The sequence below is a fragment of the Pleurodeles waltl genome, chromosome 12 (assembly GCF_031143425.1).
Source record: "Pleurodeles waltl isolate 20211129_DDA chromosome 12, aPleWal1.hap1.20221129, whole genome shotgun sequence".
NCBI classification, from domain to species: Eukaryota; Metazoa; Chordata; class Amphibia; order Caudata; family Salamandridae; genus Pleurodeles; species Pleurodeles waltl.
The window spans coordinates 632,681,794-632,709,488 of NC_090451.1; the positions used below are offsets into that span (position 1 = coordinate 632,681,794).

Here is a 27,695-nt window from a genome sequence, read left to right on the forward strand (position 1 = left end):
AATATTTACCAAAACAAGCCAAGGAGGATCTTTATTTTTTGAGTCAGTGGTAGTGGGTTGCAAGAGTTACATCAAGGATTATCACTCTTTTTTTCTCCCTCTCGCAGAGAGAGCATGTAAGTTCATCGCTCCATACTGTAATGCCGTCATGGCAGCGCGGGGTTCCAGTATTTGATAGCATTCCTAGCTTCTTGACTTGGGCTTCATGTGCGCGACGTAGTAGTCATTGCAGGCGATGTTAAGCCCAGCAATGAGGGAGTAGAAACTCTGAAAGTTGATCTGTCCTTCCCGGCACTGGTCTAGGTCCTTCATGATCTTGTCCACTGCCAAAGGATCCTTCTGGTTCTGTTGGAAACAAACATAAAATCAAAGGAGGTTACAGAATGGTACAGTTCCGATAGAAAGGGAACTGAAAGACAAAAAGAGGTCACCCCATTAATGAGATTGGCTTTAAATTATGCAAACTGCAAAGATGGAATAGTTCTTCTCAGTTCATGAATTTAGATTTACCTACAAATACCAGAATTCAGCTGGACAGGAACTGGGATAAAAAGTGATGCAAATGCAGATAAATGTAAAAACTCTCAGGTGGATAACCTCCAAATTATTTATCACCACCAAATCTGAGAAGGCACAAAACCTTCTTGAGCAAGAATAAAAAGATAGATTGAACTATCAGGACCAGAGATAAAGTGGGCAAGAAGTGAGACAACAGGGAGCAGTCAGGCTTAACTTAGAGGCAATGTGTAAATTATTTGTGCAGCACTTCAAATGGTAAAACAGTGAAAACACCACGCAAAAAGTATCTCACATCAGGTTGGAAAAATATGGCAAAATTTAATAAATAAAACAAGACCAAAATGTCAAAAATCTAACCAGTAGAACCGAAGTTATGAATTTTTAAAGAATAAACTGTAAAATAAAGCCTAAAAGCATAGATCACCAACCGCAGCGATCTGGTCAAGCTGGACCGAGTCAAAGTCAAAAGGTCAGGCCCACTGAGATGGACTGCGGGTGCAGGTTGGATACAGTTCCAGATTAGTTCCACTGAAGGTTTACCTTCTCAAGCTTTGTGCCAAGTGTCCCTCTCGTGTTGCAGAGGGTCGCTAGGAGCAAGGAGAGTGTTGGGGGTGTCAGTAGGCATGGTGGAAAAAGCAGGCTGGGCGTTGTGGACAGGCAGACTGCAGCTTTACATGGCGGTCCCCCATGGGCTGTCGAGGCTGCTATGCAAGGAGAAGGGCGGGCGGTAGCTCACACTACGGTGTGAGCGTAATGTCTCAGTCGGAACGTGCCTATTTGTGGTCATGAAGAGCCCAAAAGCTTGATTTCATAGCTCGAGAGCCGCCCCAAGGGTCCTAAGATGCACCACTTAGGGGTTAGGAACTAACTTTAAGATTGGTCCAGTTGCTGTTGGGGAGCCTTTTATGCCCCTGAGGCTCAGACCAGGGAGCCAGCAGAATTGCTCTTGAGACACTCTGGGGTCCTAGGTTCATGATGAAGATGCAGGTTCAGTCCTTCTTCCTCAGGCAGGAGGAAAGCAGGCAGCAGGCCAGCTCAGCAGGGCCACAGTTCCTTCAGAGCAGCAGCCCAGCAGAGTGGCAGTCCTTTTAGCAGCGCAGCAGCTCTTCTTCCTGGAAGAGAATCCACAGGTCCAGAAGTGTATTGAAGAGACGGTGTCTGAGATCCTTCTTTTATTCCCTGGTGTTCTGGTTCTGAAAGGTCGGAGAAGCTTCTAGACATGGGTTTTGAAGTGCAAGGAATCGCCCCCACCCCAGCTCCAAGCTGTCTGAAGTGACAGTGCAGGGTTGTTAGGCCCAGTGTTTGAAGGTAGAGCACAGGCTATTCAGTTGTAAGTAGGACTGTACTTAGCTCCACTCCCTCTATCCTGCCAGCATATGGCCCATCCAGGCACACCTAACCCTCCATTGTGTGACTGTGTGGGAGGAATTCACAAAGTATGAAATTTACACTGACAGTTAGGCCAGGCTATAGACACAAAAGGGCTAAAGGCAGAAAAATGCCACCTTTCTAAAAGTGGCGTCTTTGTCATGGTGATCAAAAGCCTGACTTTACCATAAAATGGGACGTCCCTTCACTACAACTCCAAAGACACCAAACATGAACTGGTTATCTCTCCTCATTTGGAACTCCAATGTTATTCTATGGGAGAGATAGGCATCACAGAAGTGAAAACAAAATTTAAGAGTTTTTCTCTACTAGGACATGTTAAAGTTGAAAGTGCATGCCCCACTTTTTAAATACACTGTACCCTGCCCTGTGGGCTATCGAGGGCCTCCCCTAGGGGTGACTTGTATGTATTGAAAAGGAAGGGTTGGGCCTGGCAAAAGGTTTATTTTGCCAGGTCTACATGGCAGTTTAAAACTGCACACACGGGCTCTGCAATGGCAGGACTCAGGCATGTTTAAAGTGCTACTTAATTGGGTGGCACAGTCAGTGCTGCAGGCCCCTAGCAGTATTTAACTCACATACCCTGGGCATTAGTAGTGCACTTTACTAGGGACTTATAGGTAAACTAAATATGCCAATTAGATATAAGCCAATGTTGCCACGTTTTAAGCAGCGAGCACCAGCACTTTAGCCCTGGTTTGCAGTGGTGAAGTGCACAGAGTCCTAACACCAGCAAAAACGAGGTCAGCAAAAATGGAGGATGAAGGAAAAAGTTGTGGGGCAGACCGCCCTAAGGTATAACACAATTTTAAAGGTGTAAAAATTATATGACAACCAACATCAGGAAGGGTTGTGATTTTGCTTCTTGAACTAGTGCTTCTACATCTTTGTAGAAACTGGATTGTATTTTATCTTCACTTGTTGCTGTCCAATCTTGGAGAATTCTATGTGAAAGTGGGGTGCCATGATTGTAGCAAACATATCTCTAAGCAAGAGGAAAGTTGTCAGCTCAAGGCTATCCTGATGTAGCTTATGGTATGCCATTACCACAACAAGGGTACTGAATCCACAGGACATTGGGTACCAATAGGCGAGTGCGCCCTACCCAATGCCCATGTACTTCTCATATTGCTGGTTCTTCTGTCTCTGTTACTTGAATGTCAGGGAGATGGGAAAGAAACCCAAGATTGAAGAAGTTCAGAAGCCTTACATATGCTAGACTTATTTGTATGAGAAAGATTAACACTGGCTGGGGTTAACATCTCATCGATGTTTGCTTACCCTGAGAAATTCAGTGAACTCCTTTTCCATGAAGCGTTTGAGATCATCTTTGTTCATGTAGCCTTTGTCTCCGCCATAGTGATGAAAAGTAAACATGATGGTCTCCATAGCTTGTTCCAGTTGAGTTGGTACCACCATCTTGACAGCTTGTGGTAATCTTTCAAGAAAAGGACAAATAAAGATGTATGGTTTAATTCTATAACCAGAACAAAGCAGAACATTTCATCTAAAACAAGGTTGGATGCAGAAACATGCCTAGTAAGAAATTCTTTAATTAAAGCTTAATTTCCTGTTGTTTTACCAATTTACATCCACCATTCCATATATTAATCAACGTCTGTCTGTTTCCTTGATAGTTAACTGGAACACATAATCCAGATGACACCAAAATGGTAACCCTCCTATTCGGTGAAAACACAATTTTATGCAACAAAAAAAACACCGTCATGAGATTGAATCCCCGGTCTGATATGGAGAAAAAAGATGCAAACGTCTTACAATTCCAAAGATGTTTTTAATTATAAGAGTATCTTAAAACATATGAATTGAGTTTGGGGGTATAGAAAAATATATAAACTACGAACCAGTTTGGGAAGGGCACTGGCGGCTGTACAGATTAAAGAAGATGAAAAAAATCTTGAAAAAGTGTGGAGGAAAGGAATGAAGAAAATGTTCAGTGTTGGGGTGTAGAAACAGCAAAAAAAAAATTTTTAATTAAGTAATGAAAAAGACTGATCAGATGACTAAATGCAGGAAGGGGATGCGAAGTTGGGGAGAAAGTGCATGAAGTATGGGTATGGGAGGTTGATAGGGATTGTGGGGTTTTGACCCCCACCACCACCATTCAGATACATAAAAAAAGAAAGGGACAAGGAGTGATGTGGGGGAAAGAAGGGTCATGAAGAAGGCTGAACGAAGACAGAGGGGGAAATGAAGGGATAAGGGAGGGGATTTATGTGCTTCTCACGTGACAGGAAAACAAAAGAAAGCAGGAGGAGAATGTAGAGTTTTTGCAAGGGAAAAGAGGAAACAATATGACACATTTAAAACAAGGACAGAGGGTGAGATATTTAGATCATCAAATGGGATCAATATGATTCATGCCAAAAACATAACAACCTTATATTTTTTTAACAGCAAAGTAATTCACCGCAATGGATTTGATTAGATGTCTTGTAGAGTATCCTTTATGTAGAAAAATATGAATAACCAGGTTTGATGAAGTTTCTTCAGAACTGGTTTCTTCAACTCCGGTATTCATCTAGATCACATAGATCAATCTGATTCAGTTGGCTTGCATGTAGGATCCTTTTTTGGAACACAACACAAAAAATCTTCCATCATACTGCAGCATGGATCCGTTGTAGTTTGCATGAATATCTAGTCACACTGAAAGAATGAAAACTACTGAATCCGCTAACCATAAACTCCCCGGAGTCCTAAGAACAAGGGAAATTGTTTAGTGTCCAATGATTGCGGAGCACTGTACTATTTAATTGAAAAACTAAAGTAAACTAATATTGCCATCTGGGTTTCCTCGAAATTATAGCGTTTTACACTCAAGAAAGTGCATCTAACGTCCTACCCCCATTCAGCCTGGCTTGTCCAGAGAAGTCTTAACAGTAGCTCCAGCCCAAAGCCCTAGGGAACAGTTGCACTCCTCTCTAACCATGCTATCTCAGGAAACGTTTAGAGATTATGGATTTCAAACACCCTTTACGCTTAAATGAAGGCTAATAAAAAACAAATATACATTTGTGAAATGTTCTAGCTTTGCTGTTTTATAAATCAACTTCTCTAAAATATTTATACTGTTGTTTTTCTTTACACAGTCATCCACTGTGAAATAACCAGTTCTACATGTCATGTTCTTCTTTACCTCAAGAGACACTCCTCTCTCGCCTGGAGGAACAGGCACGTTTCCCACTTCTAGGCGGCTCGCCCATTTTGAATAAAATAACAACATTTTTTTGTTTAGGTGGTTGCAGCATGACGTGCACATAATAAAGTGTTCCAGACTCCCCTGGCTTGTGAATGTCAGCCACAAAATGCAGCTCAAGTAGGACCACTAGAATCATTTCCCAATACTGTGTATTATTGAGGGGCCAGAGGTAAGACGCAGTATAAAGTAAAAGGTTTAAATCCATAGAGGCGAGGAAGAAAGAAAGAGTAATAGATGGGAGGAATCGGGACACGCTTGTTTGTGGTGTTTACTTCATGGCATCAGGAACCCTCATTCTCTGTTGCTCTCTTGTCCCTTCCAGTTCCGTTTTTTTTAATTACATTTATTTTAACCTATTAGGAGGGAGAGGCAACTTCAGTTTGGCGCTGAAAAGCTCTTTTGCGATGTGCTTTCATGCACATTATTTTTAATTTACCACTGAAAGATGTGTTGCCGCCATGTTAGAAGGCTGAAATAAAAAAAAAATGAAAGCCGATGCATATGCGACCATGCATGGTGATGCACACATGCGCTGGGGCTGCCACAGCAGTAGGACGCTCCCATGTGTAATGATACATGCAAGCATATGCATCATCTTTTTTTTATCAATGCTGTTCAGCATTAGCAGTTAACATTTTCTTTTTGTTAATGCTGAGCATTATCGCTCAAAAGCATGAGCAAAGCCAATGAGTCTGCTTTGGCAGAGCCAAAGGGATTTGCCAAGGCTTGTTTATAACTGCTACTTTAGTATTGTTTTCCTTCTCATTGCACCTCTGAACTAATTCTGTAGGAATCATTTGGTTAGATTAATAGACTATTCTGTATTTATCGTGCTTCTGAGATCCCCCGACCTACTAAGCAGCTGGGCTACAGCATTGTTGAAACATCATAATAGCTTTCTCGTTCAATTTGGATGCTTCTTGATGCCTAAATGCTCCTGCGGCCATCAGCAAGCTGTTAAGAAATAGGATTCTACAACCAAAAATGAATTCATAATTCACAAAATTAGAATGTCTGTGCAGAAATGTACTTAAACCTGCAGAAATATCTGTCAACTAGTTGGATGATAATCTCAACTGGCAATATGGTCTCTATCACTGTATAGTATTTGTTATATAGCATGACAAAAATACTGCATCAGCTATATCGACCTAATCAACACGACTTCACATGGTAAGTCTTGGTAAGTAGAAATAGAGGCAATAATAATAATTATACTTACGTTGACAATCTGGTGGTAGGCTGTATACTGGATGCAATATTATTGAAAGTCGATATTATTGACCTCAATTTAGTGTCATACAGTAAAACCGCATGTATACACTGAAAGGTTGCATTTGTGGTTGATCTCGTCTCCCGATGTATCCCACACTTAGAATTGAAGATTGGCCCTGTGTTTATGCACTGGTTTCCACAGATTTTCCAGTCACTTTTCCCTAGAAGATAACTTCCACCTGCTTCGGGAGGAATGGGTCCATGGCAAAACCTGAAGACTACTGTTTTCAAACACAACCTCTAATCCTGATTCAGCCAGTAACTCCCTCTACAAGTAGAGTCAGGATTTACTCCTCACTTGCAATGAGCACCTTAGCCTGTCCTCCACCAGTCATCAGTCATTACCATGCTCAACTGTGCATGCGGTATCCATGCCAGCAAAGTAGAGGTGCACTTGTTGCACACCGATAAAGATGACCAGCTTTTTTCGCTATACTTACATGTAAACCACTGCTTCCGACCAGAATTAATTGCAACCAATGCATCTGCAAAACAACGTGTAGATACAAAGCCTAGGGCTGCACCCAACAGTTGTCTGGAACAACCGGAGTCTGGTTTGAGAAGCTGCCATCTAACGTTGGTTAATCTGGCTTTTCCAACAGTTTACTAAGAGAAGCAAACCAACATGCATATATTTGTTTCCAAGTCCATCTGGTATGTTTTCATATTACTTTCCATTTTTGGGAGTTCTGCTCGCCCAGTTCTTTCATTCAAGATGAATCTCTAAGGAGATGCCATAGCCTTTCTGCCTAGCTCCATGGCTTTTTCCCAAATGTGGAAGAGCACTTGCATGCCTATTTTTCTTTCCTCCCACTTTTCTCCGGAGTGGCAGGACACCTCCATAGGGCTTTCTCCATCACACAGCTCTGATGTTTTTCTGAGAGTGGGAATGTCACCAAATGTTGATGTTTAGTCTTCCTCGTAAATAAGTTGTGTTTTTGGGGCCAGATCTAAAGACCGCACATCAAGAGAACCTAAGGGTTGTCTCTCGCAACAAGTCAATCATTGTTGGCATCACCAAGGAGGGTGGAAAGACAAAAGTGGCTCCTCTAATCATACTGCCATCATACAGGCACCAGGAGAAGGTATTGCTGAATTTGAGACAGCAAAACGGATTTGTGTCCTATTTCTGATATCCGTGGAAAATCGAAACATGTTGAATAAAATCAGACCTAGAGGATCGTGTGGCACTGTTGAGCTACTGGACGCTCAGAAAAAAAGCACTTATTGCACAACCACACTGCCACCCCCGCTTTGCAATGAGCAGTCGCTGCCCCAAGAACTGAAACCAATTCCCTAACAAGGGTGGCTTGTGTCTCTGTTTTTAGCAAGATAGCTACTTTCTGCTGACATATACAGGATATTAGCCATGGCTTATTATTTGATTTAGCATTTATTGAGATTTTAGTATAGTGCATGTCCGCTTCCAAGTGCTTCCTGGCAGGAAGAAGAGGTAAAATTATAGAAACATCAGACGGTGATAATGAGTGCATCGACAGCTTATGACCCGAGTTGGTGGCACGGCCTTAGCCAGATTTTAAATTAAGGGTTTTTATTTTGCATCTAAGTGATATTAGGCCTGAGGTGAATGGAACAGAGGTTCCCAAATAAAGAGACTTTTGTTTTAAAAAATATCCCACTAATCCTTTTGTACTGGACTGTTCAAATGACCACTAGGTTATGGGATATATGTTTGTATGTAGTATTTCTATAGCGAACCAAGGCAAAATGCAGTAGAGAGCTGTACCGGGTCAAAGACAAGAATTAAGTCATCAAGTTGGAGGAGAGATCGCTGGTTTGTGGACTGTTGCCACATTGTGATGTACTTCAACTGTTTCTAAATTGGATCAGTGTTGAGGTGGTGCTGATGCATACAAAGGATATATTTCCAGATTCTTGGCGCATACCTGGAAAAGGTCTGCAGCTTTGTTTTTTCTTAATAACACTCCTTAGTTTGTAATCTAATTGTGTCCTGGCTGTGGGATGGCCGAGGACCACCAGCAATGGTATGCTTGTCTGCAAGACATGCATGGATGCTCGTGATGGTTTTATAAATGATGCAGCTGATTTTGAAGATTGCACTGGCCAGCAAGAGGAGCCAATTATGTCCTAACAGGATGGGGGTGATGTGATCATATGTCTTCAAGCCCTGAATGACACTTGGTATAATGAGTAGGTTCCACTTAAGGTGTGCTAATATGGAGACTGAGAGGCCACGGAGCAGGGTGTTACCACCATCGGGGAGCAAGAGTACAGGGTCTTGAACAGCAATTCTGAAGTAGCTTTCTGGAAGACATGGTCATTGTTTTTATTAGAAGAGAGAGCTTGCACCAGGATATCTTTGTTTTTTTTGGCAGTATCTTCCTTGATGGCGAGGTTGATGTCCACTGTTGGGACACAAAGTGGGAGGGTGATCTAAAGTGTCTAGAAAATCTTGCTTCAGCTGACAGACTCTGGTGTTGCAGAATGTTGTAAACAATAAGGAGAGACTTAAAATGCTTCCTTTCCTGCACTAGATGTCAATGTACGCCCTTCATAACCTCAGTAATGTGAATGTGTATCTATGCTTGAGAGAGCAGGCCTGTGATTCTGGGCTTAATTCTGCTTGTTAGTGAATATCCTTATTTTCTTTCATTAACGTGGCACTTCAAACGTTTTCACGTAGTCCACATGCTGAGAGCCAACATTGTATTTCCACACCCGGCAAAATTAGGCACATGCCTGTTGCTGAGGTAGATTGTCTTTGTACTTAATGTGGGCTGTTAAAAAAATGTAACTTTTAGATTTTGTTTGATTCTATTGATAAGAAATCTGATGCGTTTGCTGTTTTTTTTTAACAATGTGCACATGCTAAAAGCTGGATTTTCCCTAGGGCGCTAATAATACGGGCTATTAATAGGCTCAATTAACTTATTTTGAGGCCAGAGCTGGCGCTCCTAGAATGAAAACTGTGGCATGGAAATCAGAATAGGGCGAGAGAGGTGTATGGTGGTGGATTGAAATAGTTGGGGTAGAGAAGACCAGTACCATTTTACTAATTTGTCTGTTTTGAAAGTGATTTAAAATGTTAAAGTAAACAGCATGATATGCCTGACACTGAGTTATCTCACTGTGTTTTGTCCACAACCCAAAGCAGATTAACACCCAGTATATTGTCCATTCCAGTCCAGCTCACAGCCTGCACAACAAGGAGCTGAGTCAATTTCTGAGCATTGTCTAGTACAGTACCAAAGGACTAGGCGGACTGTTTAACTCTGCCAATTTATATACAAGCTCAGGTGAAAGCAGGAGATCATTGGCCAGGCCTGCACATAGCCCAACCCACTAACAAGCTAAACCCTGTCCAGCTAAACACAAGAGTAGCTCAACTGGGCATCAGCCAACAGCAAACATAAACCTGCTCAGCCAAGCCAAGCCCAGTGCAAAGGTATCCCTGCCGGGCGCTCAATCCACAACCATGCAAAACCCTCCCCAGGCCCACACAAATGTAGCACAACCAAGAGCTCAGAAAACAACAAAGTCTGAGCCAACCCAGCCAAACACAGGAGTAGCCCTCCCACACCAATCTTAAATCTTCCCTGCTAAGCCCATTTCAGAAGTGTGGCCCAGCCCTGCTCCTAGTCCGCAACAAGCATGAACCAGGTCAGCACGAGTATCCCCCCAGCCAGGTGCTCAGACCACAACAAAGCATGAACCTGCCCTGCTAAACCAAGCTAAGCACAAAAGGAGTCCAACCAGGTGCTCAGTTTGCAACCAAGCATGAACTAGTCCACCTCAGATCTGTACAAAGCTCGTCCAGCAAGGCATTGGGCACACTACTAAGCATCAGCCAAACCAGCACAACTCAGCTCGGCACATGGTTAGTCTTCCCAGGTGCCCACTGGCAAGCATAAATCAGCCCATCCCTGCCCAGATGGACAGCAGAGTAGCTTAGTTGTGTGCTCAGCCCACAACGGGCATAAACCAGCCCAATCCCTGCCCAGCTAACAGCAGAGTAGCCTAACTGTGTGCTCAGCCAATGAAGGGCATAAACCAGGCCATATCTGCCCAGCGTAACAGCAGAGTATCCTAGCTGTGTGCTCAGCCCACAACTGGGCATAAACCAGGCTTTCCCTGCCCAACGTAACAGCCGAGAAGCCGAGCCGTGTGCTCAGCCAACCATGGAGCATAAGCCAGCCTATCCCTAGCCAGCTTAACAGCAGAGTAGCCTAGCTGTGTGCTCAGCCCACATCTGGGCATACAACAGGCCAACAACCAAGCATAAACTGCCTATCCCTGCCCAGCGTAACAGCAGAGTAGCCTAGCAGTATGCTCAGCCAAGTGCAGCTGAGCTCAAGACTAGCACACACCGGCTCCCAGTCCAGTCCACAACCAGGAACAAACGGTCCCAGGAAAGCCCATCTCAGCATAAAAGCACTTTGTCAACAGCAACAAAGCATGTCCAACCCCATTCCTCCCCAACCTTAGCATAGCCCAGGACCAGATTCATCTTCCACCATTGACACTGGTGCAAATACTACACCTGCCTGTGCCTTATTTCCCATATTGGTGAAAATTGAGGGCCCGTAGAAAGAGGCTACCTGTTGGTATTTAGAACCACAGAAAAGGTGAATGCTGACTTACACTGATGCATTTGTGTTGTTGGCCGTATCCACGTGCACATGATTGATAAAGTCATGCGGCACCCATTGTGATCAGGGCACATCTTGACCCAAAACTGGTGGCCACGTCTGTAACTGAACATACTGGAAGTGAGTATACTACCTTTGGCTGCTTAGTGTTCTGTTTATCCCCACACTCTTCCTTGCTTAGACATAGCTTTGCACTGTGAAAGTCCTCCTATCTGTGGGCGAGTTAGAAGTAATCTCCCCTCCTCAACCTCATTTGCAGAGGGACTGCAGGGACCCTTCCCCCTTAAGTTCAGAAGATAGCTTACAGTATAACTTTTATTCATTGTGATAATCGTGCCTCCCGACCAGTTTTCCCCAAGCAGACTGTCTAAGCCTGAGTCTGCATAGGGGTGTAACAAGTGTGTGACTGCACTACCATCAGGTTCTCTTTATGTCCCATCCATATTCATTACTGTGGGGACGGCTAAAAGAGAGGGTTGCTACACCTTTGTCTTGTCGATCCTTTCAAGTAGAAAAGTAATAATTTAACCTCATAAGTGGACACTAGGGAGGGGGTGGAAAAACATTGCACCAGAGAATTTTTCTAAATTGAAATACCCGTGGGAGACACGGAAGAGCTTCCGTGTCTCCCCCCGCCCCTTTGTGACGTCAGCACGGCACGTGGCGCACTGATGTCACAATCTGTTTTCCCCACTGGAGCTGGAAGCGGAGGTAAGGCCGCTTCCTTCTCCAGTGGGGAAAACGGGCCCAAACGAGCCTCTCCACCATTTGGGAAGGACTTGTTTGAAACGGGGGATTCTCCCCTTTCAAACAATGCCTTCCTGAAACAGTCAGGAAACCCCACTAGACACCAGGGATGACCCTCCCCTCCCCCCAGGGGCATATTTAAAAAAAATAACAAGTTTACGCCCCCCCATATCTATAGATATGTATATCTATATATAGATATATATATATATATAAGAGAGAGAGAGAGAGATATCACTTTTGTCAATGCGTGTGTGGCTTCCCTGGGGGCTGTGATCCGCCCCCAGGAAACCCACACCCACATCTCTTTATATATATATATATATTCGCCACCAGTTCTCTTGCAGTTGAAACTTGCACCTTCAAAGCAACGAACATACTTCAACTGACGCGTTTCAACTGAAGCTTTTAGGCAGCAATAAAAAAGTCAAGTAACTTGTGATTATGTTTCTTCTACAAAAGGATCTGACTTTTGTCTAGTGGCAGTTTTGAAGCCATAAAATAGTGCAGAAGGTTTATATGCCTACTGCAAAGATCAAATTTGTATTTTATGTAAAGAGCTGAGTGGATTAGTAAAGCCAGTAATTACCTTTGCTATAATACAAATGAAATGTATGTGCGAGGGGGGCTATGGAGAGATGAAGGGCACTTTTGCTGGGTGGTAGTGAGAGAATCCGAGGAGGAGGTCATGGGAGTGGGAGCACCAATAATGATTGTTGGATTGGCTCCAGAGGCGCTAAAGATTGTGACGATTGGTATGTGACAAGGTGAAGTAATAGTGTGTCTTTTTTGTGTTTTTTGAGTGTCTTGAGAGAAATTATTGAGGGAAGAAGCAAAGGTAAGGTGACTGACCTTTACTGTTGTAGGCATCACACCCACCAGCAATTTTGTGACTGTCTACGTAGACTAGTGTTTTAGAGCGCACGTTTAGCCAGTAGCAGAGATAGCAGGGATGGCGTCTTGTTGGATGACTGCTGCTCATGCCCTAACTCGAGTTATAGAGGGCAGCTCTGACTTAAGATCAGAGATTGAGACAGCAGATATTGAGACAGCATCTGAGGGATAGGACAATGACGCAGACTTTAGGAGTGATTTTTCCGACAATTCCTCTTCCAGTGATTCTGAGTGAGATGATGAGGACAGTCCTGCTGTCCCTTCGCAAGCACAGTCTGTGCAGAGGGACAGTAGCTGGTTAGCCCAAACCAGAGAGCAGGTGCATGTGGTGGCAAGCACAGAGACTGTTCTCTTGGGAGCTCCGCAATTTAGTTCAGCCCCAAATTCCACCACCCAAAACGTATTGTGGAGACATCAAAATTGTCTATCACAATACAACCTGATTTTGTAAGGCAGACACCTGCTTTTTGGTCCTGGGCTCGGCAAATATATAGGGAAACCTACCAAACCAGACATTTCTGGAAACTAAACACCCGGGGGAGTCCACAGAGGTGTGGCTTGTGTGGATTCCCCAATGTTTTCTTACGCGGAATACCCTGCAAAGGTGAAATGTTGAATAAAAACTCTATTTTTTCTTGCATTTCTGTCACACAAACAACAGGAATATGCTGGGATCCACAAAATTCCTACCACCCAGTATTTCCCCACCAGTCCTGATAAAAACACTACCCCACTTGAGTGCCTGTACCTGGTGCCTGCATCAGGAATAGATCACTCCAGGGTCACTAGTTGCCCTCATGTAAGGACTAACATTGACCGTTGTGTGATCCATTCCTGACACGGGCACTAGGCCTACTAACACAAGTGAGGTACCATTTTTATCGGGAGACTTGGGGGAATGCTGGGTGGAAGGAAATTTGTGGCTCCTCTCAGATTCCAGAACTTTCCATCACCGAAATGTGAGAAAAAAGTGTTTTTTGCCACGTTTTGAGGTTTTCAAACTATTCTGGGTAACGGAACGTGGTGAGAGCCCCACAAGTCACCCTATTCTGAATTCCCCTAGATGTCTAGTTTTCAAAAATGTATAGGTTTGCTAGGTTTCCCTAGGTAACGGCTGAGCTAGAGGGCAAAGACCACAGCTAGGCCCTTTGCAAAAAACATGTCCGTTTTCTTTGGGAAAATGCGATGTGTCTGCGTTGTGTTTTGGGGCATTTCCTGTTGCGGGCACTAGGCATACCAACAAGTGAGGTATCATTTTTATCGGGAGACTTAGGGGAATGCTGGGTGGAAAGAAGTTTTTGGTTCCTCTCAGATTCCAGAACTTTGCAGCACCGAAATCTGAGGGGAAAATGTTTGTTTTTGTCAGATTTTGAGGTTTGCAAAGCATTCTGGGTAACAGAAACTGGTAAGAGCCCCATAAGTCACCCCATCCTGGATTCCCCTAGGTGTCTAATTTTCAAAAATGCATAGATTTGAGATGTTTCCCTAGGTGCCGGCTGAGCTAGAGGCCAAAATCTACAGCTAGGCACTTTAAAAAAACACAGCAGATTTCAATATAAAAATGTGATGTGCCCATGTTATGTTTCCTGTCGCGGGCACTAGGCCTACCCACACAAGTGAGGTACCATTTGTATCGGGAGACTTGGGGGAACACAGAATAGAAGAACAAGTGTTATTGCCCCTTGTCTTTCTCTACAATATTTCCTTCAAAATTTAAGACAGTGTGTAAAAAAAGAAGTCTAGTTGAGAAATGCCCTGTAATTCACACACTAGTATGGGGAACCCGGAATTCAGAGATATGCAAATAACCACTGCTTCTCAATACCTTATCTTGTGCCCGTTTTGGAAATACAAAGGTTTCCTTGATACCTATTTTTCACTCTTTATATTTCACCAAATGGAGTGCTGTATACCCGGTATATGATGAAAACCCATTGCAAGGTGCAGCTCATTTATTGGCTCTGGGTACCTAGGCTTCATGATTAACCCCCTCACAGCTAAGGGGTTAGCACAATCAGGAATGGGAAGGCTTGTTGTGGGCCTTTTGGGGGACTGTGATCAATTAAGGAACTCACAACACAGTTACAAAGTAGTTCAATTCTTTTAGCCTAAGGCAACATAATATTTTGCAGTTTTGACGCTTCCTTGGCAACACAAATAGTCATTTTTCAGGCCACCTCTGGTAACGTGGGGACACATGTGGCTATTTGTGATGGTGTGGTAGGGCGGCTGTCCGCACTGTCCCTAACACTGCACCGGCAAAAGCCGCTTGTGGTCAACTCTTCGGCTCAGAGGAGGCCTCAGACCTGCGCCGTGTGCTTGTAGGAGGAGACTGGCGACAGAGGCTGGGCACAGGGACTATATGCAGTGAAATTTCCCGGGGCATCTCTCTTCGAACTAGGCACATACTGATAAAAGAAAAGAAAACCTGCATGTCTCGAGAACAGTTGGGGGCTAAAAAAAGAGGAGGTGCAGAAAATTTACACATTTTATGAAGGCACGGGGCAGCATATTTAAACATTTCATCCACATCTAAGTGGCGAGAAGATGTCAGCCCTGGCTGCTTACACGCCGCCTTATGTTACACACATACACCTCGTGCACTGATGCTGAACCCACCGAGTTACCTGACTGATACATACCAGAGACACCATTTCTGGTAGCAGGTTGAGCAGTGATGTCAGCACCGTGCCCAATCTCTGTACATCCTTCCGTGGGTGTGGGAGACGAGAACACATAGTATCCTGGGCCCTGCTGAGACTTGCGCTCGCTAACACTGTGCAGGCCGCGCCTGCTCGGGACCGCACCCATTGGACTTCGACCAGCCCTTTCACAAGGCCAGAATACATTGCCAACAAACACCCTGATTCAGGAACTCGATGAAGGATACACACGCACAAGCACGAGGGCGCGCATCCCAGCCTAAATGACTAGAAGCGGCGGTACATTCAATAGGAGGCCTGGCCACAGTGAAGCTGACATGCGACCAAACGCACGGCTTTTTCAAGACATCAAGATCTGAGATTTCCGTTAGGGCAGTCTGCTCCTGATCAGACTTCCTCTACAAACTTAAAGTACAAAATGTAAATTTAGAGGGCCCAATTCACAAAAAGCTTAAAATACGTGCGGAGATATTTCCCCCTAAACATACTTTTTACAGGTTTTAGTTCAGACATACAGGCCCATATTTATACTTTTTTAGCTCGCATTTGCATCTTTTTTTTTTATGCAAAGGTGGCGCAAACTTAGAAAATATAATTGTATTTGTAAGTTTGCACCGTTTTTGCGTCAAAAGCGGCGCAAATGCGGCGCTAAAAAAGTATAAGTATGGGCCACAGTTCGAAAAGTGCGCAAGAAGCAGGATCCAGGCGTTTTTTGGAATGTCTTGTGACATCTCCGCAGGTTCCTATTCTGCCTGTGTGGAAATCTACATAGGGTAAATGTAAACATGGGGAGAATAGAACCCGCTCTGCAAATGCACATTTTTTCTTTATCTTTTCCTACATGCAGAAAACATTTGACCTACACTTCCACTAAATGTGGGGAAGACCGGTTTCTGTTCTTACCCTTGGTGTGAATAATATATCAAGCCTTATCAAGGTCTGAAATGGGCGATTTGAGTCTGACCACGCCTTTAAACATCCATTTCCCAGTGCCTAATTTCCGCATGACTTGCTGAGAAATGTGCAGTACTATACCCATGTATGTACACCTGGCAGTCATCATGGCATGCGTGAGTTAAGTGTGTTTTCAGCCGTAAAAGAATATTGACAGCCGATAACACCTTTATGAATTGAGACCATAATTTCTGCTATACAATAGATTATAATGTGATTCATTTTTACCTGAGACATGTTTCAATCCCCACCTTTAATTTTACACAACACTGCAATTTGATACCTTAGCTTATGTTCCATATTGCAGTGTCCTGATGACCTCGAGTTATGCAGGTCCCAATGAATATTGGAAGTTTGTGTCTAAGCACTTCTAATGTTGGCATGTAAATTAATTAAGACGTGGGGAGATATGGTAGTATGCACAGTTTTATCAAGGCAGTGGTATCTTATCTGTGTCATTGGTAAGGTACGATGGAGAAACTTTGAGAAAAAGAAATACCTTATTGTCTCCAATTACAGCAAAAACTATTCTAGTTTGAATGGCCTACATCGTTTTTTTTCGTACTGAATATGTCTGTTGAAAGACCATTTTGAAAGGAGTACCAGACAGGTTTTTGTGGCTAATGCACAGGCAGGCTACATCTGGAAAAAAAGAAACAAACTCCCCATTCCGGGTACTACTAACCGGGGAAAGAAATATACTCATGCCACCTCGTCCCAAGCAGACTTCTTTGACGAAAAAGTACTGATAAAAAATAAAGGTGAAAAAAACAAAGGAGTGAATCTTAACCTAAAGACCCAAATAGACGCAATAGTCATCCATGTTCCATCAGATGAGGTGTCTCGAAAAGACTCTCCCGTTCGCCAAAGCTGAAAATCATCAGTCAACTCCCACCTCGTATAATTAACCACAGATTGCCGAGGCCTCCCTAATTAGAAGTTTGCACAGCCCAAAAAAAACGGTGCTCGGTCTTATTAAGGCTTCCAGTAAAAATGAAAGCACCACTCTGAAAAACGCAGAAGACCAGCGGTCACCAGTCAACTCCAGAATCGCATTTCAACCCTGTACTATCTCTTTAAATGTCTGAAAGGGCGACACCCACGGGAAAATATTGCAGGGTACCACCCACCATCACCCACAGTCTGATCAGAACATCTGGAACTAAATGCTAGAATGTGGTGACAGATGATTCTCGGAACTCGACCCCGGCCTGTATCCCCTCGTTTCTCATAACACAGCGCCCCCAGCCGCGAGCTGTTCAGAGAACATGAAAACGCAATAATTCTGAACCTTGGCCCCCTTCCTTGACACAATATCCCCACCCTTCTCCCTTTTAAAGCCAGACCTTCAGGTCTCTGTGAATTATCCGCACTCGGCTTGCTCTTCTCCCGCTTGCGCCTAGAAGCAGTTACGAGGCACTCTTTGCTTCTGCTCATGGTACGATTGTCTCCTTTAGTCACTGACCCCCACATTCATTTATGGATCAGTGAAGACGCGACAGCTGCAAGGTTTCACCGCAGAACTCTCCTCTCCCGCCCTAGCTCATAAGGCTGTGCCATGCAGGTTTCACTCCCGGCACCCGTTGTGCCCAGAACGGGCGCTTAGCCATGGCGGCCGGGCGGCACATATCCCAGAGTTCTCCATGAGCCTCCCCCGCTCCTCAGGGCGCGGCCCCCGCCCCCTCTGACTTCACAAGGTCTACCGAAGGAACTTCTGCGTTAAAACAATGAATAAACTGTTCCATCTGTTTGCCTCTCCCGATTAAGATTAAACAAACGCAGCCAGCGAGGCTGAGCCGATAGCGACAGCCCTCGACCTCCATCATGCCGGTCTGTGGCCTTAGAGAATCTAAGTTCAGAGCTGCAGAAGTGCCGAGGTCGCTTTAAGAGGCCCTTGTTATCCACTTCCACTGTACAATGCACAGTACGGTGTAGAGCTGAGAGACATCGAACACGCAATCAGTTCTAGATAACCGCCCTCGCCCTGTGAGTATCCATGCCTGCCCCAGCTTTACCATGGCTGTCACAGATCTACTGCTTTTTTGTTGCACTTTGATCTGAGATCAGGTATTTCTGGATAGAGCTACAGCTGAAAAGATCTAGGATCTGGATAAAGAGTAGAGTCCCAGCTGCTTTACTATGGACGATCAGGGAGCGCCCCTTACATACGAACTCAGATCCAGGCCTGGTTCCCGTTTAAAGCCAGAGCTCAGCTGTCTAGATTTCACTAGTGGATAATGTGCGGAGGTCCTGCTGCTCTAGGTTGGGCTCTAGATATAGCGCGGAGGTCCCGTTGTTCTGATTTGGGCCCTAGGTATAGTGCAGAGGTCCGCCTGCTCTTGTTTGGGTTTCTAGATTTAGTGCAGAGGTCCCGCTGCTCTGCGTTCCTGGATATAGTGCAGAGCTCCAGATGAACATGATTCGTTTTTGTTTATAATGCCCAGGTTCCGCCCCAAGAAACAACCACAGAGCTTCAGTTGGTCATGGTTAGACCCCAGATAAGGTGCAGAGCTGTCTATGCTTAGTTTCTTGACGATATTCGGTGCTCCTTCTCCCTGTGTTCAGCTTCTGTATAATGTGCAGAGCTCCAGAAGCCCAAGTATATTCTCTGGTTCATTTGCAGAGCTCCGGTTGGCCTTGGATAACATGCATGGTTCCTTCTTATTTATTAAAAAAGGCACTTTTAAAGAGTTTCACAAACCCTGATCTACCTCTCTTTGCTGTCCTTCCGTCCCTTACATGATGAACACTCCAATGGGTTTGTAAGTACTTACACGTTTATAATTCAGTGCAAGCACTGGTCACACTCCTTTCCTTGTACCAAACAGACGGAGCGGACACCGGACCCTTCAGGGTGTTTCTTTCCCCCGCAGCTCTGAGATGCATATGCTTTTTAACCGCCCCCGTTAGTCTAGCGCTATCACTGCACCCAACTTTGAATCTAGATTTGGCACGGATTCCAACTTCCGCTTCTACCCTGCGTCCTTTCTAGGTGTTTTTCTTCTCGGTTCTAGTGTTAGCCTTTTCTCGCAGTGCCACGTACTCACCTAGGCGTAGATTCTCTCCGAGCAGCCCCCTCTGGGGCGCACGGAGCCGCACACGGCACGAGACGTGCCACAAAACAGGTGGAATCATACTGGGAGTGGGCAAACCACTTCCCGATAATAACGTAAGGGTTTACACTCACCTTCAGCAGAGACGAGAGAGACAGCAGACTGCGCGGCACCGCCCCAGGCAAGAGTGAGCAGGGAGGCTGCCGCCAGCGCCTATAGTGGGAGGAAGGGAACTCCCTGCTGGAAGTGGGCGGGAGGGCACTCCCTGCTAGCGCCCAGCCCAGTGAAATCTGAGGCCTAGCCTCACTGACTCACCACCCGCGGATACCTCTCGAAAAGCACTTATCTATCGGCCTGGTAGGCTAGCTCTCTCCATCACTCCCTTCTTTTACATTTTTTACCGCCTACGCTCTCTCGCATTTTGCTTCCCCTCATTATCCCCTACCGGTCAAACGTCGGTCCCCCATCTTCACCTTTTTTCTGCACTCCACGTCGACCACACACTCCTCACCCAGTCACACACAAGTAAATACCAACTAGCAACATACTGACGAAAAAAACCCGCTCGTGCATGCAGACGCAAACATGCGACAGGCTGAACACGCATGCTTACACAGAGGTGGGCGAGCCAGGGGTCCGGCTCTTAGAGCCCTTGCACGAGCTGAGCTCTGAAAATGGTTGGCATTTAAAGCATACAACAAGCATCATGTGAATATATGCCAGTCTCCTTAAAATTAAGAAAATGGTATTGAGCATGCAAACATGTTTCCCCTTAACACATTAGATTATTTTTGCACGGCGTACACCCTGATTTCACATATGTGATAATGGAGAAAAGGGAGATTGTAAAAAAAAATATTTGCCTAGGATCACCCAAACAGTCGGAAACCAGGTTTGGGAACAGGTTTTCTGGTTTCACAGACTAGATGGGTGTCTTTTACCCTCCTTTTTGAAACCAAAGGTTTATGCTTTGTTTTTAATTGTTGGTGGATGATGGTAGAGCGTGGGTGACAGGCAGAAGCCACATTAAAGTTCGTGTGGTTTTTGGCTCGAGGATACAAGAGCACCTTGAGCTGAGCTAGAGCCAGGCCAGTGATTCCAGACTGGCTTGAGCTTTACATTGCTCGCCCACTACTATACTGACAACTCACAGAATGATGCGCATACAGACTTAATTGTAAACAGTCCAAGACAATACACAGAGTTGCAAAGACGTGCAGGTATTGATGCACACAAACCAACAGACATACATTAATCCATTCACATACACCTACAAACATAGAGATACCCAGGAAAACAAACAAAAAAATAGAGGCTCACACATACCATGCATACAGTCCCTTAAAATACACATGCAGCCACAATGCACAATAACAGGCTTACATAGACTGGCAAACTTGGGGGGCAGACATGTGTACATGTAAACCCAGACTACGAGTTTCACTGTAAACTGTAAACCTGTGAAATGTACCACACCTGACAAATAGCGAACTTGTGGGGTGAAAGGTGATCACTTATGAGTTTTTTCAGGGCATGTGGAATGAAGATTTATCAGTTACTGCTACGGATAATTTCTGCACCCTAAAAAAAATCACAGAGGAGATTATTAATGGTGTGGTAAAATACCTAAGGTAAGAAACTAGGTTTTCAGTTAAGGAGTGACTACTACCCTTAAGCAACAAAACCATTCCTTGTCAGGGTGAACCACTAAAGTCACTAAGTTGACCTTAGCTCAACGTCATGGTAGCTATGGCACAGAGCAGACAGACTTAACTTAGAGACAATGAGTAAAGTATTTATGCAGTACCAAAACTGTAATAAATTCAAAATAAAACCCAAGAACAATCCCACACTAATTCAGAAAAATAGAGTACATTTGAATAAATAAAATGACACCAAAAGTGCACTAAGAGAAACTGGAGATATGAATTTCTAAATTTTAAAATACAAAAAATGCAAAAAAGTATTTACCGCCAATCAAAGTCAACTGGTCACAGTAGACTGGGACTCGAGTATGCTTTGATAACTACAACTATGGAGTGTGGGTCAGACGGGGACCAGGTTTGACCCGGTCAAAAGATGTACCTCAGGAATAGTCTCAAAAATGTAAGTCCAGAGTTTTCAATGGTACAAGGTAGCAGGGTGTTGCAGAGAAGGGTTCTAATAGGTCAGATAGCCAACAGGAGATGTCTCAGTGGAGTATCAAGTTCCTCCATTGGAGCAAGGTTCCAGGCAGTAGCCAAGGCAAAAGTCTGCTAGCATAACTAGACTCACAGCTGTCTTCAGAAAGCCAGAGATCCCACCCCATTTCCGTGCAGCCATTGCCACTGGGTAATGGCTCATCTGGGTGTCAGCTATCACTACTTTGTGGATTACATTAGGAATACCTTGTACTGCAGACACCAGATAACACATGCCAGCTGTCATACTGGCTCCTGTGTCTTTCAGAGTTACTATTCTCTGCTCATTGATTGTGAACCATTGCCTGTATTCTTTAGTGTTATCAGGCATGCAGGCTTTGGGTACCATCTTGTGGTCACTCGGGGTTACTAGGGTAACCTCTGTATTGTTTCCAAATTTAACTTGGACAATCTCTTCCTCCACCCCAGACTAGCCAGACTAACACAGGCCCACCAACGGGGGTGGGGAGCTTCATTTTTTAGCAAAAAGCATCTCCTCACTTGTGCCCTGCCTGGTTCCAGTCATAGCGCCTCAACTGTTAAGGCCCCTAAGCTTCTTTCTTAGAATGGTCTGTAGAGGAATGGGACTATGTACCTTGGGAACATTTTGGGAGACCTTTGAAGAAACTCCCTTTTGTTATTTTTGCCTCCGCATTCATTTTTTGCTGGTGGGATTCTAGTCCACCTTCCTTGTTGTCCCCCTTCCAGGTATCTTCTTTGACACTCTGGTGTTAATCAAGAGGTATGCATCTTTCCCAGGCACTCTGGGCAGAGTATCCTGGTGTCTATAATGTGCTGGTGTAACTTTGTATAACTATTACTTAAAATATGCTCTATCATAATTAGACTGTACAGCTCACCATAACCCTTTACCTTGCTGCCCTTCATGCAACTATCCAATGCCTTACTAGATGAATCCATGCTGCTGTGGGGTGGATTGCAGTAAGCATATTCCGTCCCAAGCTCTGAAAGCAATATGGTAGTTCTCCTTTTTGGGCTCGCTGCGCAGTCTAAGCCCTCTTTTTCTTTACACATCTTTATCAGCCTGCCATGTTAAGATTTTCCATGCTGCTCAAATCTACCTACATGCTTGCAAAAATCACAGGTGCAAAAATTGAAGACAGAAATGAAGTTAATGAAACTCAAAAATGACAGAATGAAAACCAAAATTGAAATTTTTGGTGTTAATTTAAAAAAGATTTCTAATTTCAACTTAAATCACTTAATGTTACTGCAAAATTGAAGTCCTGAATCCCACCACTGAACACTACTGTAAGAAATTGCGTTGTTATTTAAGGTGGACGGCCAGCCACTTTAAGCAACAAACGCAATCCTTGTCAAGTTTACCTTCCAAATTCACTGTATTAACTAGAACTCATCCCCTGGTAGCTAAAGCACAGAGTAAAGAGGCTTAAGTTTGAGGCAATGTGTACAGTATTTATGCATCACCAAGACAGTAATAAAAAACACAACACATGAAAAATCTCAAAGCAATTTAGAAAAATACTGTACATTTCAATAAATGGAATGGCACAAAAATGACAAAAATCCAATAGGAGTCAAATGCGGTGATGGGCAGTGAAAACTGATCTCTAATTCCACCTATCTGAATTAGGTGGGCAGGATTAGAGATCTGCTTCGGACAGCCCTTACTCCATAGGGCAGATGGAGGGGTTTAATTATGGCAGAGACAGAGTAGTCTTAGCCATGATTAAACCCAAGTTCCACCTGCATATAAGTTTGGTGGCAATCATTATCTTGGCGGTATAGATACCATCAAGATATAAATCGACCCCTATGTCTCAGGCAACCCACTTGGCACAAAGAGCCAGCCCAACACTATCCAGCACACCATAATCAACTACACCATCATGCTCCAACTGTGATGTTTTGGCAGCACTTCTTAGGAATTAGGGATTGCACTTTTTATATTTATTCTTCTCAAGATATTTCAACATAAACATCAGATGAAGATTAATGCTTGTTCTTTTTCCTCTCTCTTTAAGGTTCCAACGAGGAGGTCAGTCTTCTGTTCTCTCGTGAGAAGCATAGTAAGTATTAATGAGTATTTGATTTTCCTTCTTAGTTTGATACTATCACCGTAAACACCGTTAATGTGCACTGAAAACTCAAAGAGTTGGAATGGAGGGAGGGAAGAAAGGTTTCTTTCTCTTTTAGGTATGTGAGGGAAAAGAAGACTATAAAGAAATGTATACGTTGTCCCAATAGGGTAGCAAGGCTTATACTCAGTGTATCAAGGCTTATACTCAGCCTCATCCCCGACATGCAAGACAGAGACCCCACTTATCCCTCCACCTCATGATTTCTCTTTGTTGGAACTACTGGGGCGGTTGGATAGCCGCAAGCGTCTTTCCCAGTCCCCCGACCTGGCCACACACCTGACGGAGAAAAATTCCTCCTGAAGTGCAGAAGGAAAAAGCAGCTCCACAGCAAACAGCCTCCTGAGTCGTCTCCTGGACTGCTTCGGGTTGCGTCCCTTCTGTCGTCCTCTGCTCTGGGTCACAGTGAAGGGGGTAGTTCCCACTGTCTTTCAACTCCATTCGATCCTCGAAGACATCCAAGCATCTGTTCTTCTTCCGGTCGCTCAGCACTTTTCTCTCCTGGCTCTGCCTCCAGTTGCCACTGCAAAGACACCGTATCGATGTCTGGCCCCTCTTTTCTTCCTGACACCAGGGTCAGTACCCAGAAGTTATCCTCTAGCAGCTCCTCCGCTTCGGAATGTAATCTTCCCTTAAAGGGATGATATTTGTCTTGCAGGGGAGACGAGGGACGTGTTGAGATCTTGTTCTCCCGGCGATTGGGCAGTCACTGATACAGACATCATTCCCTAGTGGTAGGAGAAGGTCTGCATCTGTGACTAAACTCCTGGGCACCCCCAGAGAGCCTCAATCCAAAACAAAGTTAGTGAATAATGTTTTTTAACCTGTACAACTGTAGCTTAAGAAGGTTTTTTGCTGATTATATTGTTTAGGTTACCATTGCTTGTTGATAACACATGTAGGGTGTGCAACACCCCTCATAACTCTCTAAATACAACCCAGTCTATATGTTACATTAAAGACATTCCTGCACTGATTTGAACAAAAAAAAATCATATCATGGGGTTGACATTATTTTGTAGCACCCCAAAATAAAACAGCTCATTAAGCATGATCTTGCCTGCTTTTCCAATTTTTAATTAAGTATGAAAAAACAACAATCTCCTTTCTCTTGTGCATGTATAATGATGTTGTTTCTGGTTGTCTCCGGTGTTGTAGTCGTGCAGCTTTTCACAAACATCATGGCATCATTCTGGTGAAGTATTGCTGAACTGATTCAATGTGTAAATCATCTGTAAGTGTATTTAATCCAGCATTTTTTACGCAATATAGTTGATTTCAGCTCCATGTGGCAAGTGGTGCTTTGTGTGTCCAGTAGCTAGGCACATTAACAAATCTTGCAGTGGTGTAAAATGTGAGTTTGGTAGTATGTGAATGAGTTATGTGTGATCACCAAACCTCACTCTACTACCATGATCTCCCCACACAACCCTACTAAATTCTTCCTCATTTATCTCACCCTGCTACTATGCTCTCCCTAACCCTTCCACAGACTCTTCCCTCCTCCATCCCCCTTTACTCATCCCAAGCCTTTGAGTTTAATAAATGAGGGATATACTCCCAATTAACACTTCTGGATTTCTTTCCTCCTCCACCCCTCCATTACTCCAGTCAATCTAACTAACAAACTCTCATATCCACGGCTCAAATTAACTCATTATAATACTAAAACTGTACTCATATTTCCCGGTACTAATCCATCACTAATTCTTGTTGGGTTCAAGAGTAGCATGCTACTCACCGAAAAGCGCTTCGACGCCTCGTCAGGGGTAGTAAGCGCTATATAAATACTATTACAATACAATACAATACAATAAATGTTTTACAGTGTTTGATCTGCTATGTACCCGATGCGCTTTGCTAGGTACTTGAGGCTTCCTGACCCAGTTTTGCATGCATGAATCCAGAGCATATGTCAGTGTGAAAGCGGTGTCCATACTAGAGATGTTTGCATTTTGTATCAATTAGGAACTATGGTACACATTAGGGATGCCCTTATTGTGGATCGTAATTATTGAATTCTTGCATTTACAGGTTTTGTGACAGTGTCACAGGAGCAGTAATTGTCCCAATGTACCTTTTGGTAACTAATTTTTCACTACTTTTTATGCACTTGTAACATCCTCTGAGGATAACTCCATACTTTTGACCTACTTTGAAATTAAGTAGTTTTTCAAGGGCATCCTCTGATGGTTTACCCTCAAGAAGAACCCTTGTAATTGCAATTGTAAATACTACATATGATAACTATCATGTGCAGAGTGTATTGGTAATGTTATTCATTGCATACCGTAGCTATTCCATGCAGTCTTGTACAAATAATGTTATTTCTACACATGAAGAATACTTAATCCAATTTTGAGGTCATGATTGGGCAAATCAGATGGAACACAGGGTTTTTACAGAGACATGCAATATTAGTCCTACACCATGAATCTTAATCGTGGCCTTAGGGTCTTATTTAGAATTTGGTGGATGAGATACTCTATCATTAATGTGATGGATGTGTGGGAAAAGGCCTCTCTTTGACATGGTTAGGCCCTACGTTTTGCCTGATGTATGATGTAGCCTGGAAATTGTGCCCGGGCCCCTGCTAACCAGGTTCTCTGGCCAGAGCTGTTTCCCTAAAACTGTTGTGATGCATTGGCACAATTGGACACACCTTTAGCTACCACTATAAGTCCCCATTAAAAGGTACTTCGTACCCAGGGCATGGGGTACTGTGGAAAGGCCCCTGAAGGAGGCAGCACAGATTGTGCAACCCTCTAGGGCCATGCACCCAGATGCCCCCAGCACTGCCCTTGCAGGCTGGGTGTACTGGTGCAAACCTAAAACACAAACTCATCATGGCACACCTCCTTTGTTCCCTGCCCACCATACACTGCATATACCATTGGTAAGACATCCCTCTGGCAGGGTGCACAATATTATCTGCGAGGACATAGCTGCATGAGCAATATGCCCCCACTGTGTCCTTGCTAAACCTGGGACATAGTGAGTGAACAGAGCAGCCATTTTAATACATGTGCTGGACACTGGTCAATACGAGTTTCCCAGCAACAACCCAGATTGATAAATCCAAACTGGTACCAGTATTGGATTTATCCCTAAATGTACTAAGGGGTCACCTTAGAGGTGCCCCTTGCAAAAGCTAACTATCCCAGTTTGGTTTATGAATGGTTCTATCCAGCCTGCCACCTCCAGACACCCAATCTACAAACCTTGGGGGAGAGGTCTGTTGCTCTGGTTTGTAGAACAGTGCCCTTCCTGGGTGGAGGTGCTAACAACCCTCCCTCAGGAATGTGCACTTCCCTGGCGACAAGCTTCAAAGGGCTTACTGCCTTGGAAACTTGACCCCGGGCCTGCTGCTAGCAGCAGATGGTCAACCCCAGTACTAACCCTGACTTTTGGCAGGAGCAAAGGTGGGAAACTACACAATGGGTAGGAAGAGTGGCCCCACCTGGCATGCACCTCCCCTAAGGTGTTGTCTGGGAGTTGGACATTCCATTTCATTTTTCTCCATCTTAGATGGGAGGAAAATAGCCAATCACGGATAGGGAAGTGACCTTCGCATAGAAAGTGGTCACTGTAGTAGGTGTAGCCACCCAAAGGTAGGTTTCCCATTGGACACTACCAGGTTCCCCCTAAAAAAACCACCAAATTCTGTATTTAGTGGGTATCCCTAGACTAAGAAATCAAATTTGACGGACAAAGAGAAGACCAGCACCAAGAAGATCCAAGGTACGAGAGCTGTGGACCTGCTGTACAAAGGAAAGGCGCCAAACCCTGCCTGCTACACCCTGGGCCCGACAATCGCTGCTGAGAAGCAGCTGGACAACTGGAAAAAACTCTAAAGAACCCCAGAGGGCCTCCAGGCATCAAAAATTGCCCAATATCTCCCTCCAGAGTGGAGGTATAACTCTGCAACAAGAAGAAACCTTCAAACCAGTGAGGGTCACTTCACTGACTAGCCGCTAACTCCCGAACCAGAAGTTGCAGCTGGACCCGATGACACAGCAATGACCGCAAGGACAAACCCTGTAAGTG

General features: G+C 44.3%; 1 protein-coding gene across 2 annotated transcripts; it reads right to left on the bottom strand.

Moving 5' to 3' along the window:
- Nucleotides 1–4: 4 nt before the first annotated feature.
- S100A10 (S100 calcium binding protein A10) lies at nucleotides 5–19,638 on the bottom strand. 2 transcript variants are annotated; one of them, XM_069218052.1, is made up of 3 exons: nucleotides 19,483–19,638; nucleotides 3,190–3,346; nucleotides 5–345 (listed from the first exon to the last, which is right to left on the bottom strand). In XM_069218052.1, the coding sequence occupies exons 2-3, from the start codon at nucleotides 3,325–3,327 to the stop codon at nucleotides 184–186; spliced, it is 300 nt and encodes a 99-aa protein (XP_069074153.1). In that variant the 5' UTR covers nucleotides 3,328–3,346; nucleotides 19,483–19,638; the 3' UTR covers nucleotides 5–183. The 2 variants fall into 2 exon arrangements, with proteins under 2 accessions (XP_069074153.1, XP_069074154.1); XM_069218053.1 differs by lacking the exon at nucleotides 19,483–19,638 and adding an exon at nucleotides 19,343–19,367.
- Between the last annotated feature and the right edge of the window lie 8,057 nt (nucleotides 19,639–27,695).

Coding starts and splice junctions, on each gene's coding strand:
- S100A10 (XM_069218052.1), bottom strand. CDS start 3,327: ATGGTGGTACCAACTCAACTGGAACAAGCTATGGAGACCATCATGTTT. Junction 346..3,189: donor AGTTCACTGAATTTCTCAGG/GTAAGCAAACAT, acceptor TGTTTCCAACAG/AACCAGAAGGATCCTTTGGC.